The 16,708-nt window shown below is 43.2% G+C and overlaps 1 protein-coding gene across 4 annotated transcripts in view; it reads left to right on the top strand.

The window, feature by feature from the left end:
- The window catches only part of CUL2 (cullin 2), a 141,827-nt gene that overhangs the window by 59,145 nt on the left and 65,974 nt on the right, over positions 1-16,708 (top strand). For all 4 annotated transcript variants that reach the window (XM_044293253.1, XM_044293252.1, XM_044293251.1 and 1 more), the window contains 5 exons: positions 7,588-7,684; positions 7,789-7,899; positions 10,663-10,825; positions 13,403-13,527; positions 15,022-15,129. In XM_044293253.1, the coding sequence (XP_044149188.1) occupies positions 7,588-7,684; positions 7,789-7,899; positions 10,663-10,825; positions 13,403-13,527; positions 15,022-15,129 (604 nt within the window). The remainder of the gene's footprint in view (positions 1-7,587; positions 7,685-7,788; positions 7,900-10,662; positions 10,826-13,402; positions 13,528-15,021; positions 15,130-16,708) is intronic.

Below are 16,708 nucleotides of genomic sequence, written 5' to 3'. Positions count from 1 at the left end.
GCGTGTAACAACAATCTCTGAGGTTTTCCTCATGAATATTTGTGGGTGTCAACAAAGACTGCTTTTTCCCTCCCCCCTGCTCTGCAAAGGGAGTGAATAAAATTATAAAATTGTTACCCGGTCTGCAGTCTGACTGCTGAGATACTCATGTTGTATGTGTGGGACTACAAGTCCCAGCTGTACAGTACATTGGCAGTGCTGATACACAGAGGCTCTTCCCCCTACCTGTCCTTGTGCAATGCTCTGTGGGCACTTCCTCACAGCCAGCAGAAGAGTACAGAGGAGAGAACTCCCCCGGTCTGTGTCTGCAGGATGAGGAGGGAGGGGAGATCCCCTTGTCTCTTTACTGCCTGGAGAAGAAGACACCCTGCAGCTGCTCAGTACCTGAGGCAGAGCCTCCAACCCTGAGTCTGTGCTGCTGATTGTGGAAGGGGTTACATTTTCCTGAAGAATCCAGTGGGAGAGGAGACACAGGGCAGACAGCTCAGCCAGTAGATCAAGCAGTGCAGGGGGCATCTCTTGTCACTCCAACCAGCTGTTAGGGAATTGAAACCCCCTTACATTTTTTCAGTTAGAAACATACAAAGAAGAAAAAAATAACTGCCAACCCCTTAAAAAAAAATGTTTAATATAAAAACTTGATTCAAACAGTACGTCATTTTCTGATGACACATTCCCTTTAAGGGCTCATGCACACAAACGTGTTTTTTGTCCGCATCTGATCTGCATTTTTTGCAGGTCGTATGCGGACCCATTCGCTTCAACAGAGCCGCAAAAGATGCAGACAGCTGTCCGTTCCGTGGCAACCGAAAAATCGTAGAACATGTCCTTTCCTTGTCCACATTATGGACAAGGATAAGACTATTCTGTTATGACCCGAACGTTCCATTCCGCAAAATTCGTAACGCACATGGCTGGTCTGTGTTTTTTGGATCTGCAATTTGCAGACCGCAAAACAGGCAATGGTCGTGTGTAAGAGCCCTAACATGGCTAACTACATCCACTTTCTTTCTCCTTTTCAGATCTGGATTGAGTGGTGCAAAAAAAAAATATATGCTACATTTGTAAAAGCTTTATTTTGTGACTTTCTGAAAGTAGAATTATGGCGCGCAGGGCGTGATAAATATCCTCCAAAGAGATGAGCCAAATCGAGTTAGGGGGATGCTGATGTAAGCAAAGAGACTTGGATGCGACCCATGAAGGTCAAGGTCCCACCACTTCCTTCTTCCTTCCCTCTCTGCAGACGTCCCAGTTTAGCGGTGTCAGTTGCTGAGACTTTTTTGGCCAGAAGTCATACGTGCTCTTCTATGGCTATTTTTTATTATAATATTTAATTGCTCTCTTCTGACGTGAGGATGCACAGAAGATGATTGTCTCTGCAAATCCTGCATTAACCTCTGGTCCTAAAGAAATTAATGACGTGGATTAAATAGTCTTAGAAACATAACAACAGTGACACATTTTGGCCACAGCTTGGAGTTTTAATTGTGATTTACACACAAAAAAATTAGAAGGGTCGCTCTAAAGCATTGATGTAAAGCAGGGCGGATATCCAGCTGTGTCTGGTGCTGTTATCCCCGGTGATATCATCACATCTGGGAACAGCGGAGAGGTAGAGCGTTTGTCATGCTCTGCCGCAGGCGAGTTTTCCTTCTTGCCCTGAATAGCAGAAGTTATATATTTGATGAGAAACACACATTGTTATGTTGCCACATAAAGTATTATGCGTGACTCATTGCTGGTCTGAAGTAGATGCACTGCACCTGTATATTAAAAGGGTTTTCCATTAGTTAAATGCCGATCAGTCCTCAGGGTCCAACTCCTGATACCCCTGGTGACAGCTGTTGCAAGGGGCTACAGCTCTCAGGTGAGAACTTTGCCTATGAAATCATGTTCGTCAGTCACATGCCCTTCCTGTAGCTCAGTCCCATTCAAACAAAAGGGCTTGAGCTGCAGTACCAAGCCCAGCCACTATGTAATGTGCAGTGCTGTGCTTGTCGCTTGAAGAGGCTGCAGCGCATGTCAGACCTCTGTGGTCTCTTCAAACAGGTGGTTGGTGACAGTGCTGTGAGTCGGACCCCCACTGATTAGATCAGGGATCAGCAACCTTTGGCACTCCAGCTGCTGTGAAACTACAACTCCCAGCATGCACACTTGGATTCTGGGAGTTGTAGTTTCAGAACAGCTGGAGTGCCGGAGGTTGCTGATCCCTGGATTAGATGTTGATTTCCTGTTCTTAGGGTAGTTAATCAATATTTAATTCCCAAAAATTCCCTATTTTGGGGAATGAAATCCCTAAACGGGATTGTTCTCTTCAGGATAGCTCATCAGTGTAAGATCAATGGGGGGGCTGGCTGCAGGCACCCCCACGGATCAGCTGTTTAAAGAGACCGCATGGTTCATATGATCGGATATTGAAAAAGCAGGCCACCCCTTTACCCACTCCAGGACCGCCGTACGCAGGATTGCGTCCTGCCGGCGGCCCTGCTCTTCTGGGTGGACGCATATACGCGTCCTCCCGCGAGAGCCGAGATTTCCTGTGAACGCGCGCACACAGGCGCGCGCGCTCACAGGAACGGAAGGTAAGAGAGTGGATCTCCAGCCTGCCAGCGGCGATCGTTCGCTGGCAGGCTGGAGATGTGATTTTTTTTAACCCCTAACAGGTATATTAGATGCTGTTTTGATAACAGCGTCTAATATACCTGCTACCTGGTCCTCTGGTGGTCCCTTTTGTTTGGATCGACCACTAAAGTAGCACCAAACACCACTACACTACACCCCCCCCTGTCACTTATTAACCCTTTATGAACCCCTGATCACCCCATATAGACTCCCTGATCACCCCCCTATCATTGATCACCCCCCTGTAAGGCTCCATTCAGACATTTTTTTGGCCCAAGTTAGCGGAAATATATATTTTTTTTTTTGTTTGTTTTTTCTTACTAAGTCTCATATTCCACTAACTTGTGTCAAAAAATAGAATCTCACATGGACGCACCATACCCCTCACGGAATCCAAATGCGTAAACATTTTTAGACATTTATATTCCAGACTTCTTCTCACGCTTTAGGGCCACTAAAAAGCCAGGGCAGTATAAATACCCCACATGTGACCCCATTTCGGAAAGAAGACACCCCAAGGTATTCGCTGAGGGGCATATTGAGTCCATGAAAGATTGAAATTTTTGTCCTAAGTTAGCGGAAAGTGAGACTTTGTGAGAAAAAAACAAAAAAAAATCAATTTCCGCTAACTTATGCAAAAAAAATAATAATTCTATGAACTCGCCAGGCCCTTCATTGAATACCTTGGGGTGTCTTCTTTCCAAAGTGCGGTCACATGTGGGGTATTTATACTGCCCTGGCTTTTTAGGGGCCCGAAAGTGTGAGAAGAAGTCTGGGATCCAAATGTCTAAAAATGCCCTCCTAAAAGGAATTTGGGCACCTTTGCCCACCTTGGCTGCAAAAAAGTGTGACACATCTGGTATCGCCGTACTCAGGAGAAGTTGGGCAATGTGTTTTGGGGTGTCATTTTACATATACCCATGCTGGGTGAGAAAAATATCTTGGTCAAATGCAAACTTTGTATAAAAAAATGGGAAAAGTTGTCTTTTGCCAAGATATTTCTCTCACCCAGCATGGGTATATGTAAAATGACACCCCAAAACACATTCCCCAACTTCTCCTGAGTACGGCGATACCAGATGTGTGACACTTTTTTGCAGCCAAGGTGGGCAAAGGGGCACACATTCCAAAGTGCACCTTTCGGATTTCGCAGGCCATTTTTTACACATTTTGATTGCAAGGTACTTCTCACACATTTGGGCCCCTAAATTGCCAGGGCAGTATAACTACGCCACAAGTGACCCCATTTTGGAAAGAAGACACCCCAAGGTATTCCGTGAGGAGCATGGCGAGTTCCTAGAATTTTTTTTTTTTTTGTCGCAAGTTAGTGGAATATGAGACTTTGTAAGAAAAAAAAAATATTTAAATAAAAATCATCATTTTCCGCTAACTTGTGACAAAAAATAAAAAGTTCTATGAACTCACTATGCCCATCAGCGAATACCTTAGGGTGTCTACTTTTCGAAATGGGGTCATTTGTGGGGTTTTTCTACTGTTTGGCCATTGTAGAACCTCAGGAATCATGACAGGTGCTCAGAAAGTCAGAGCTGCTTCAAAAAGCGGAAATTCACATTTTTGTACCATAGTTTGTAAACGCTATAACTTTTACCCAAACCATTTTTTTTTGCCCAAACATTTTTTTTTTATTAAAGACATGTAGAACAATAAATTTAGCGAAAAATTTATATATGGATGTCGTTTTTTTTGCAAAATTTTACAGCTGAAAGTGAAAAATTTCATTTTTTTGCAAAAAAATCGTTAAATTTCGATTAATAACAAAAAAAGTAAAAATGTCAGCAGCAATGAAATACCACCAAATGAAAGCTCTATTAGTGAGAAGAAAAGGAGGTAAAATTCATTTGGGTGGCAAGTTGCATGACCGAGCAATAAACGGTGAAAGTAGTGTAGTGCCGAAGTGTAAAAAGTGGCCTGGTCATGAAGGGGGTTTTAGCTAGCGGGGTTGAAGTGGTTAATTGTACCCTTACTTACATGGGTATGAGGAAAAGTATTGTTGATACAGTTTATTTATTTGATGCACTTGTATAGTGCTACTATGTTCCTCAGTGCTTTACAGACATTATCGCTCTGTCCCCAATGGGGCTCACAATCTAAGGTCCTTATCAGTAAGTCTTTGGAGTGTGGGAGGAAACTGGAGAACCCGGAAGAAACCCATGCAAACACGGGGAGAACATACAAACTCCATGCAGATGTTGTCCTTGGTCAGATTAGGACCTAGCACCCCAGTGCTGCAAGGCACCAGTGCTAACCACTGAGCCAACGTGCTGCCCTACGGTTCAGTAAGACCGCCAGTCTATCAAGAATATCATGACTTATCCCAATACTAGTGCTCATGAGGAATGTTTGGTGTAAAACCAGACATATCTTGGGATTAGAGGGATATGTTAATATCTCGCCTATTTGGAGGAACCCAGCACTACAAGAGTTGGAAGATCTAACTGGATTTTCTGGGTGGAATAATAAGGGAGTGTGGAATTTGGGCCATATCTTTTCAGGTGGGGTATTAAAACAATATCAACAGCTATGCTCGGAGTTTGGGCTTCCTTCCTCGCAATTCTATAGATATCTTCAGCTCAGGCATGCATTGGATGCTCAGGCTAAAGTGGCTCCGATAGTATTTACATCTACTCATGCACTGAACACAGTGGTGGCTGCTGGATCGGTGAAAGGGGCGATTTCCGTGCTGTATCAGGCCTTACTGGAGGATTTTCTTAAAGGATATGCGCTAAAATGCAGACAGCAATGAGAAAGAGATTTGGGTGGGCTTACAGATGCTCAATGGTCAGAGGTAGTAGCGCTTACTCCCAATCTATCTCTCAGTGAGGCGGCACGTCTCTCCCAGTTGTACCTAGTGCATAGAGTGTATAGGACTCCGGTATTCCTACATAAAGTGGGTTGCAGAAGCTGATCTCCTTCATATGTTGTGGTCATGCCCTTCATTGACCTCCTACTGGAGAGCAATACTACATCTTGTCAATAAGGTACATAGTACTAAATTTAAGATGGATCCGAAAAATTGTATTCTAGGACTGCTACCAGAGGATGATTTGCTATCTACAGTAGCTACGGGAATAGAAAGGATGCTGTATCAGGCGAGGAAAACTATCGCAGCAAAATGGATACAGGGGTTACCCCCAGAGGTCTCGGAATATGTTGCTAGAATGAATATAGTAGTGCGCCTTGAGAGGGGTGTGTACCAGAAAAGGAAATGCTTGACCAAATTTGAGGCTATTTGGGGCAGCTGGATAGATAGGTCGGGATGCTGTAGTCCTTGGCTAGTGTTAACGAGGAGTAATCTGAGTGCCCGGTAGGGCTGGTCTGGGGGAGTAACTGTGTGTAACCTGGCAATGTGTGGAATGTGTGGTATACGTTTGCTGGTGACTGATGTGTGATATGTGACCGTGGAATGAGCGCCATAACTGTATGGGAGTATAGTTACTTGGGACCCGCTGCCTGTAATATGTATTGAAATCACTGGAACAGTGCCGATATGAGGAGAGGAAAAAGAATTGTGAGGTTGTAATTCTCCTATTGCAATGATGTCCTGCTTTTGGTAGGTTTGGGAGGGGAGGGGGGGGGTGTTTAGAGGGATGTTTGTTGAGAGGGGGGGGGGGGAAAGAAAAATAGACAAAGGTCTAGATCTATTGTATAAATTCTTACGATGTCTTACAGTCATAGGATGTGTATTATGTGCATGTGTGATATTTTGTACGTTTATCCTTTGTACCTGATGTCTTTTTGATGTTTGGATATTGGATTTGACTGTCATATGATGATGAAAAAGAAATGATAATAAAAAAATTATCTGATTAAAAAAAAGAATATCATGACTATCGGGCCATGTTATGGTCACAAAATGTGAGTCCAATCCATTGAGCCAAAATGAAATATTTCTGTTAGATCAGACCAAACATACAAAAATTGCAATTGAAATCATAAAAAAAAAAAAATCTCCTTTGTCTAGTTAGGCCCCTTTCACACGAGCGTGGCGGATTAGGTCCGGATGCGTTCAGGGTGCGTTCAGTGAAACTCGCACCATTTTGTAAGCAAATTCAGTCAGTTTTGTGTGCGATTGCGTTCAGTTGTTCAGTTTTTTCCACGCGGGTGCGATGCGTTTTGATGTGTTTTTCACTCACGTGATATAAAACTGAAGGTTTACAAACAACATCTCTTAGCAATAATCGGTGAAAAACGCATCGCACCCGCACTTGCTTCCGAATGCAATGCATTTTTTACTGAAACCCCATTCACTTCTATGAAGCCAGGGCTGCGTGAAAAATGCAGAATATAGGACATGCTGCGTTTTTCACGCAACGCAGAACTGATGTGTGAAAAAAAAAAAAAAAGCTTGTGTACAAACCCATTGAAATGAATAGGTCAGGATTCAGTGCGGGTGTTATGCGTTTACGTCACGCATTGCACCAGCGCGGAAAACTTGCTCATATGAAAGGGGCCTTATGGTTACATACTGGTTCTAGCCCCTCTCGGAATCCTCTTCCAGTGCACCATTTCTTATAGGCTTCTCTGCACAATAGCTATGGTCCCTTCACCCCCATGTAACAGAGGCAGTTTTTTCCCAGTATGTCTACATTTACCCTTACTGTACTTGTGTTTTTTCCCCTCATTTGTCAGATTTTTTTATTTTTTATTTTTTTATTTTTTAAAGCTAACAATTACTGAGAGTGATTGGGGTGGTCATGGACATTGCTGCCCGTGGTAAAAGGAAGAAAAGTTTACAAAGTGTTTTTACTTTTATAGGGCTTTAAAAAAAGTTGTCTTCTCTCATGTCTTGGTGCCAGTGGCATTTTCTCTGTTACAAAAGGTTGAGCAGTCAGGCGGTATACAGAAGTGTCCGGCTCCGGCTGTCGAAGGCATGTTAGGATACCAGTTCATATCGGTCGTGATATGTGCGATATTTTATTTATTCATTTGTCTTTACCTTTTCAGTGATCGATGTGGGGAAGACCCAAATCAAAAAGTAATCCACGGGGTTATCAACTCCTTTGTTCATGTTGAACAGTATAAGAAAAAATTTCCCTTAAAGGTATGCAGGTCCCGTGGGTTCTTTTTTTTGTCTGTGTGCTATGACCTGTTTTTTCTAGTTCATCGCTTGCTAAATTCCACGCTATGTTTTTTTCTGTTTTTCAGTTTTATCATGAAATTTTTGAGTGGCCTTTTCTGGCTGAAACAGGGGAGTATTATAAGCAAGAAGCTTCAAATTTATTACAAGAGTCAAACTGCTCACAATATATGGAAAAAGTAGGTATTACTGATACACATTCATTAAGGGGTTGTCAGAGAGAATAAAAAATCTCAGACAAGCTGTTTGTGAAAGAAAAACAGCAGGAGATCCAGAGTAACACCGGAAGAAAGGGGCGAGTGTAACGTGTTTTTTTTTTTATTTTAAGCTGTTTTAGGGCTTATTTGATATTGTTAACTCTTGACAACACATTTCATATCTTCTAGATTTTTCTATAAATGGACCCAAGAGTCATTAAAACAAAAATCTTATGCAGCCTGTTAATAGCAGTCCTCCAAACTCCCCCATAAACATGCCTAGTCAGCTCGGCCAAATGGGCATGTTTCTGCAGTGTGAGATCAGCGGGTGACGTACATCTAGCGTTGCTTTTCTCCTGGGGAATGCCAGGCTGTGGCTGTCTACCTACACATTAGATTGTCAGCAGACCCCACTGAAATCATTTTTGATCGGATTACAAATATCCAGTAGAACTTAATTATCAAAGCTGGCCTTATTGTCCATAGCAACCAATCAGAGCTCTTTTCTTTTTTTTTTTTTTTTTTTTTTTTTTTTTTTATAAATGTTCTAATAAAACTAAAGCTGTACTGTGATTGGCTGTTTGTAACAAGTTTAGCTTTTCTGTTAGAGCGTCTTTCACCTTGGAGGAATCATTTTAGAATCGCATAATAAATATTCAGCTCTCCTGAATATTAGCTATGCATAGTAACAAAACAGATAAAAATCATTATTATGAGGGGTTATGCCCTTGTTTTTTTTAACCCCCTTAACGTCATATGACTTACCTGTATGTCATAAACATTATGCAGTTGTATGAAGTGGGCTCAAGCTTTGAGCTCGCTCCATACACAGCGGGTGCTGACTGCACAGACACCTACCAGCAGTCACTCTCGGAACTCTTCAGAAGCTGTGGGATTAGATGGAGATAGCTCCCTTTGACCTCCAAAATCACTCGGACTCCGAGGGCCATTACTGCGAGCTGCCTGCAAAGCTGTGCCAAGTCACAGCCTGACAGAAGGCCTGTAAAAATCCCATAGACTGCAGTAGTTTTCTATTGCAGTCTATGGTACAAGCATTGAGAAGATTGTATCTACAAGTTCCCTAAGGAGTCTAAAAAGTACAGTGGTTAACAAAGTAAAAAAAATAATAATAAACGTAAATATTAAACATTTTAATCACTAGCCCCCCTCCTTTCCCAATTTTACAAATAAAAATAAAAAATACCATCATTGGTAGCACCACATCCAAAAATGTCCAAACTAGTAAAGGATGGAGAGATTTATCATTTGTGGTGAAAGCTGTAACAGAAAAAAATAAAAGTAACCATTTTGCTGCTTTTGATGAAAAAAATTAAAAAAGTATCAAAAAATGCTGCCAATAAAATCTACAGCTCGCTCTGCCAAAAACAGCTATGTAGACAGAAATATAAAAGAAAGTTATAGCTGTCTGAATATAGCAACGTGAGAAAATTTATTAAAGGTTTTTCGATTATTTTTTTTTAAGTAGTAAAACATAAAACTAACATATATACCGTAAGTTTAATATCGCCATAATCGTACCAACCTGCAGAATTAGAGTAAAAGCTGTAAAAACAAAACGCCAAAAACTATGGTGGAATTAAATATATATATATATTTTTTTTACTTTATCCCACAAAGAATTCCCCCTCCCATTTTCTAATACACTATGTAGTAAATTAAATGGCTTATGTCTTGGAAGCAGGGAGCAAAAACAAAAAAATGTCTGTGTCTTTAATCATCTGATTAGTTGATCATGTCACCTGACAATATACTAAACTACCTGATTGGTTAGAGCTCTCACTGCAGCTCCAGCCTTAAAGGGGTTATCCAAGACTTAAAAAAATGCCCCTCACACTGAATATACCGTATTTTTAGCCCCATAAGACGCACTTATGTTTTAGAGGAGGACAATAGGAAAAAAAAATGTCATTAGACCTCAGATCAGACCCCCATGCCTCAGATCAACCCCCTAGCCTCATGTATGCAACCTGCAGCCCCCAGCCTCAGATCAGATAAAATACAAAATCCACTTACCTCTCCTGCTCTGGACACTTCGGCGCTCTTCCTGCCGCCGGCTATGCTGTGAATTGAGGAGCACAGCGTGAGGTCACAGAGCACCCTCACGCTGTGCGCAGCCAGTGCACAACCGACAGCCGAGGACCAGGAAGCAGTGAGTACAGAGCCTTCACCGCTTCCTGGTCCTCCGGTACTAATGAGCGCTTCCATAATGGAAGCGCTCATTCGTATTCACCTCATAAGACGCAGGGGGAAAAAGTGCGTCTTATCGGGCAAAAAATACAGTACTTACCTGGCTCCCCGTGCCGCTCCTGGTTCCCACACCAACGCTGCTTCTTCTCCCTGTGCGCAGATGGAAACATAAGGTGTCGGAGGGAGCAGCCCCACAAGCCAATGGCTGCTCCCTCCGACACCTGATGTTTTTTTTTCATCTGCGCACAGGGAGAAGAAGCAGCATTGGTGCGGGATCCAGGTGTGGCACGGGGAGCCAGGTAAGTATAACCCTGTTTAACCCTCCCAGACCTGGTTGCTGCAGCTCTGCTTCCACTGAAGTGATCAACAGCAGCGCTGCAGTTGCAAGCTCCATCCACTACATGGAGCTGTGTGACGGATCTACAACTAAACAGCTGATCTGTGTAGGTGCTGGGTGTTGAAACTCGAATACAGGTCGATTTGATACAGTAGTAGTATTTGTTGTGATGTTTTTTATTTTTTTTCATTTCTTTTCAGATTTTAGGTAGGTTAAAAGATGAAGAGATTCGATGTAGAAAGTATTTACACCCCAGTTCCTATACTAAAGTGATACACGAATGCCAACAGAGAATGGTCGCCGACCACTTGCAGTTCCTACACGCAGAATGTCACAATATCATTAGGCAAGAAAGGAGAAGTGGTAAGTGAATACAATCACACTGTTGGGAAGAAGCCTTAGGCTTCGTTCTTGCCTCAGGCAGCAGATCTGGCAACCTGCCAGATTTTGCCGATCTGGCATTGCTGGATTCTTTAGTTCACTGTCTGATCCCCATTGACTGTAATGAGGCCTGCTGGTGATCCATCCGCTTTCCTGCATAAATGCTTGGTTTCAACCAGACAAAAACTGATGTGTGTAAAAGTTTTTGGTCTGGCCAGCAGCTGCCATTTGTGCCGGATCAGCTTGCAGCAGATGAGAACGCGGCCTTACTTGCTATGGATTTTTACAGCAGATTTATACAGAACGGATTTTAATGCAAAGCATGTCCCATATTCATGTTTTAATATATGCAAATGAGCCTCTAGGAGCAACCGGGGCGTTGCCATTGCACCTAGAGGCTCCGCTCTCTCTTAATTGTGTCTCCTTTATTCGCTGAGATATGACTTTCTGTTCTGGTTCCGCAGACAGCTTTTCAAAGGTGACCGCTGAAAACATAACCATGTTTGTCACATTTGGATTACAGGGGCTACCTCACAATACAAACCCTAGAGCAGGGATCGGCAACCTTCGTCACTCCAGCTGCTGTGCAACTACAACTCCCAGCATGCACACATACTCAGCTGTTTTTGTAACTCCCATAGAAATGAATAGAGGATTCTGGGAGTCTCAACAGCTGGAGTGCCAGAGGTTGCTGATCCCTGCCCGGGAGGATAAGTATCTGATTGGTGGGGGTCCACATGGACCACTACTGATCACGGGAATGGTGGGCCATTGTCCCTGTATGAATGGAGCAGAAGGTCAAGCATATGTATGTCCTCTCTATTTATTCTTTTTGGGAGTCCTGGAAATAAGCAAGTCCTGTCCCCTCAGCTATCTGAACCAAATAAATGGAGCAGCAGCACACGTGTTCAATCTGCTGTTCCCTTCATATGGGGACACTGACCGCCCGTTTTTGTGATCAGTAGTGGTTTCATGGACTCTACTGATAGGTTAATTATCCTATGGATAGAATATAAGGGGGTCATTTGCCATCAGATATACGCCAGTTTTCTGGCATATATCTGTTGCAGATTGCGGCGCAGAGGTTACTTCTGCGCCGCAATCTGTAACTTTTCCCCGCTCACGCCAGGTCTAAAAATAGTGTGACTGGGAAGATGTGTAGAAAATTGTCTAATTTTAAGCCAGCAAGGAAGCTGGCTGACATTTAGACCGGTGGTGGATGCGCCGAAGATGTGTAGAAGCCGCCGGCTCTTAGTAACTTCGGTGGATCCACCTTAAATGACCCTGTAAGTTTGTATTGTAGGACTACCCCTTTAGCTTCTGTGTTTTAAAGGGCTTCTGTCACCCCACTAAAGTAAAAAAAAAATTTTGGGGCTAGTTAAATTCATTATACCGCGATATATGAATATATAATGTTCTTACTCACTTTCCTTCAGCAGTTTCTTCAAAAAACGGACTTTTATAATATGTAAATGAGCTCTCTCTGCGGCGTACCTGTCTTCAGTCGGCGCAGGCGCACTGAGAGGAGGACGCTCGCTCGGCCGCTCCTTCCTCAGTGCGCCTGTGCCGGGTGTAGATGTGACGTCATCGGCTCAGGCGCATTTAGGATTGTGCGGCCGAGCGAGCGTCGTCCTCTCAGTGCCCCTGCGCCGTCTGAAGACAGGTACTGCGCAGGCGCCAGATTTTGAACGCAGACAGGGCCAGCCAGAGGACGATCGAGTTCGCTGGCCCTGTCAATCAACATGAGGAGGGGGCGTCTTTATGAAAGGAGGATGCGGCTGCTACCAGCAAGTAGCCGCCCTACTTGCTGGTAGAGAGCTCATTTACATATTATAAAAGTCAGTTTTTTTAAGAAACTGCTGAAGGAAAGTGAGTAAGAGCACTATATATTCATATATCGCAGTATAAGGAATTTAACTAGCCCAAAAAATTTATAAAATACTTTAGTGGGGTGACAGAAGCCCTTTAAATAAAACATACTTATTGAACTTTGCTCATCACTCTAACCTCTGATTTACTAATTAATGGCCATTAATTACATTTGGGTATGTTCGTTAAAGATAATCAACTTTAACCATACTGTTTCTAAGTCCAAAATTCTTTACTGACTAATAGTTTAATATACTATTTTAGTGATCAGGGGTTTATTTTTCTAATACAGTTTTAAAAGTGAAGACTGACCACTGCCCACTAGAGGGCACATACTGTGCAGCATTCAATGTACTTACAGGATGGCGCAAGCTCTTATGCTCCCTCTAGTGGTGGCGGCTGGTAGCCAGAATGTTAGCTTAGAAGTCTGGGTTTATGCAGAGGAGACATGTATTAGGAACACAAACCTCCAACTATACTAATCATGGTAAGAAATTAATCAGAAACCAATATCTGGACATATTTAAGAAAAATCTAAATTGTATTCAAGGGTGGACATTCATTGTGATCTGCAATGGTGAAACTTCATTATTTAAGAACCGGGCGCTTTTCTTTCTCGGTTATTGGGAGCTTGACTGTTTTGAAGAAACTTTGTCAATCCTTTCACTGATCTGTTCTTCCCGTTTTCAGACATGGCGAATATGTACACCCTTCTTCGTGCTGTATCCAATGGTTTACCTCACATGATTCAGGAATTACAAAACCATATCCATGATGAGGGCCTTAGAGCGATTAGTAATCTTTCTCAGGAAAATGTGAGTATTTTCTTAACACATTCATGGGGGACTTAATCACATTGTAGTGTAAACGCTGCCACCAGTCAGTTCACAGTTTAATGTAAATGTTGCTGCCGGTCAGTCCACAGTTCAGTGTAAGGCCGGTCATACACGTGAGATGGCTGTGGTCTGGACGCTCATTCAGTCGGTAGCTTTCACTGCCAGTCCGCTCATACTCACTCATTCCTCAGCCAAGCAAGTGTGTGCATCTTCCCAAGAACAAAGGGATCAGATAGTTAAAATCCGACGGCCTGTCCCTTATCTACCATTTCATCTGCCATCAGGCGAATGTTGGGAAAACCCCATACACGTGGGATGGTTATCCAGTCCTATGGAAATGGGTCGGTTTGGCCAATGCACATTTCATTTGTATGGCCAGTTTAAAGGGGTTGCGCTGCAGCTAATATTGGTGACCTATCCTCTGGGTAGGTCATCCGTATCGGATCGACTGAGGTCAGACTCCTGGGACACACCCGCTAATCAGCTGTTTGAAGGGGTCGTGCCGCTTTGTCTCCTTTGCTCATCCCATTTACTTGGTAGCTGTAATTACAAAGCACTGCTGCTGCGAAGGAGACGAGGCACAGGTAAACTTTGAAGAGCAAGCAGCACTCTCATGAGCCCCGAGACCCTTCAAACAGCTGGTCTGTGGGGTTTCCCCGGGACTCCCACCGTTCTGATATTGATGACCTTCGGGAGGATAGTTTATCAATGTTAAGTTACTTCAGTGTTCCTGCGAGTGTACAGTCTAGTGTAAGGCCCCTTTTAGACGAGCGAGTGTCTCGCTTCCGACTCGCAGCGAGGCGCCCGGCCTGCACTGCTGGGGTCACATAGCATTATAAATCACACTAGCTCGTCTGAAATAAGCCTAAATGTTGTTGCCGGTCGGTCCACAGTCTGGTGTAAGCATTGCTGCTGATCGCTCCACAGTTTGGTGTGTTTTTACCGGTCAGTCCACGTTTTCTGGGACTTGGATACTGATGACTTATCCTGGGGATAGGTCATCAGTATCAGATTGATGTGGGCTTTACACCTAGCATCCCCTTCAGTGAGCTGTCTTAGCAGCCGCCAGCACCACAAACTACATAGTGATGCTGTTCTCACAAATCTCGCCTCTTTGCTTCCCTCTCATTCAGGCAGCAATGTGAGAGCCCAGTGACCATATAGAAAAAATAACATATGTCAGTGGTAACAAGCTACACACTAACCCTATGTAGCCATCAATCTCCTGCTAATTGCTAATATACATTCAGAAGGTTGGCGGGAAGTAGGGAACAGATCCAAGGGAGTGTGACTACAGGATCAGACTACGCAGGGTGTGTTTGTTGTCTGTAACTATGGCAACTCAAGGGATCTTTTCATCAAATCTGTCCTATTAGTTGATGAATATAAATTTCATCTACTGTGAAATGTTGCTCTTTTGTGCTGTATAAAATGTCCCTGATTATTTCTCTCTTGCCTTTTATGTGCTTTCAGATGCCAACGCAGTTTGTGGAATCTGTCCTAGAGGTGCATGGTAAATTTGTTCAGCTTGTCAACACCGTTTTGAATGGGGATCAGCATTTTATGAGTGCACTAGACAAGGTACATAAAACCAGAACTGTACAGAAAAGTACTGACAATTTGTCTTGATCAAGTCAGTGGACAAATGGTCCCTAATGATCCCATGGAAAAAACTTGTGGAGATCAATTTAAAGGGAAAATGTCATCAGACCTATTGTTTAAATCACATTTTTTATGTTAAGCATTTTAGAATTTGGTGTTTTAATTTCTTTATGACACTACATTTAAAAAAAAAAAATTGTATAATCCTGTTGTTTTCATACTGGCCACTAGGCCTAATAGGTCATGATTTCCTGTTCTGTACAGGTAACTTTTCAGTAGTTATCATTATAGCCACAGTTCAGTATCATTATTACAGTGACAGATAACACCTCTATATGGATAACACAGGATACATCATTCACAATAGGTGATATCACGGCTTATCTACTCCCTCCTGATCTCTGCACAGGTCATGCCTAGAAAACCCTCCCATAGGAGGTAGTGGGTTCCTTTCCGGTGTGTGTGATTAGCACTGGTGGGTTCCAATCCGACCAAGGACAACATCTGCATGGAGTTTATATGTTCTCCCCGTGTTTGCATGGGTTTCCTCTGGGTTCTATATTGTGAGCCCAATTAGGGGACAGGTTGATGCTAATGTCTGTAAAGTGCTGCGGAATGTAGTAGCAAGATATAAGTGTGAATAATAATAAACATGAAAAATTAAGAAAACTCACTAAGAATAAAAAAACAAACAAAAAAACCCATCTGTTTAACATAAAAGCGTGATTTAAACAATAGGTCATTTTCTGATGACACATTCACGTTAAGGCTTTCTGCTTGCGTATAAAATAAATTGAAGTTTCAGGAGGAAACCGGACAACTCTCGGGATCTGCCTGCAGTAAAGTGTACTGATATCTACTTACCTGACAGATCCCACACTGCTGCTTCGTTTCTGCCGGTCCAGCTCTGTTTACCCAGTTGTGGTGATGACATGTCGACAGCATGACCACTGCAGCTAATCACTGGCCTCCTTGGGTGCTGCACTAAAGCCAGTGAATGGCTGCAGCGGTCACGTGTTGTCAACCTGATGTCACTGCTGCAGCAGAGGGAACTGGTTGGACTTGTGGGATCTGATAGGTGAGTACTGAAGTCCTGAAGTTGGAAAGGTGCAGTTTAGGCCTAAGTGTTTGGTCACAGGACGATCTTGCCCCAGAACAGCTGTCACACCCAAGGATAACAGTGGGATTTCACTGTAGTGGTGCTAGCATAGAAATGGATGGGGTCCCAGCATGACTCGCACATTTGCTGCGACCCCCGAATCACAAAAAAATCCAGCAGTATTGAATTTTTGGGATTCTGAGGCTGTGGGAAACGTGTTCTATGCTAGAACAGCTACACTTCGATCCGTGGGTGCGACACGTGCCACGCAATCAAGGTTGCTGTGTAGCTGAACCCTCATTCACATTAGATTTTCCCAGTGTATACACCAAACATAAGGCTCTAAAGTAGTGTGAATAGGGCCTTAGGCTGCAGCTACTCTAGAGCAACAGTTAGATGTTGTGATCCACTTACAAGTCTGTACCGGTATGACACGGAGCATGCAGATACACAGGGCGG

This window comes from Bufo gargarizans, chromosome 5 (assembly GCF_014858855.1).
Source record: "Bufo gargarizans isolate SCDJY-AF-19 chromosome 5, ASM1485885v1, whole genome shotgun sequence".
Lineage (NCBI taxonomy): Eukaryota > Metazoa > Chordata > Amphibia > Anura > Bufonidae > Bufo > Bufo gargarizans.
The sequence above is the reverse complement of the archived record's forward strand: the minus strand, read 5'-3'. Positions and strand labels throughout refer to the sequence as shown.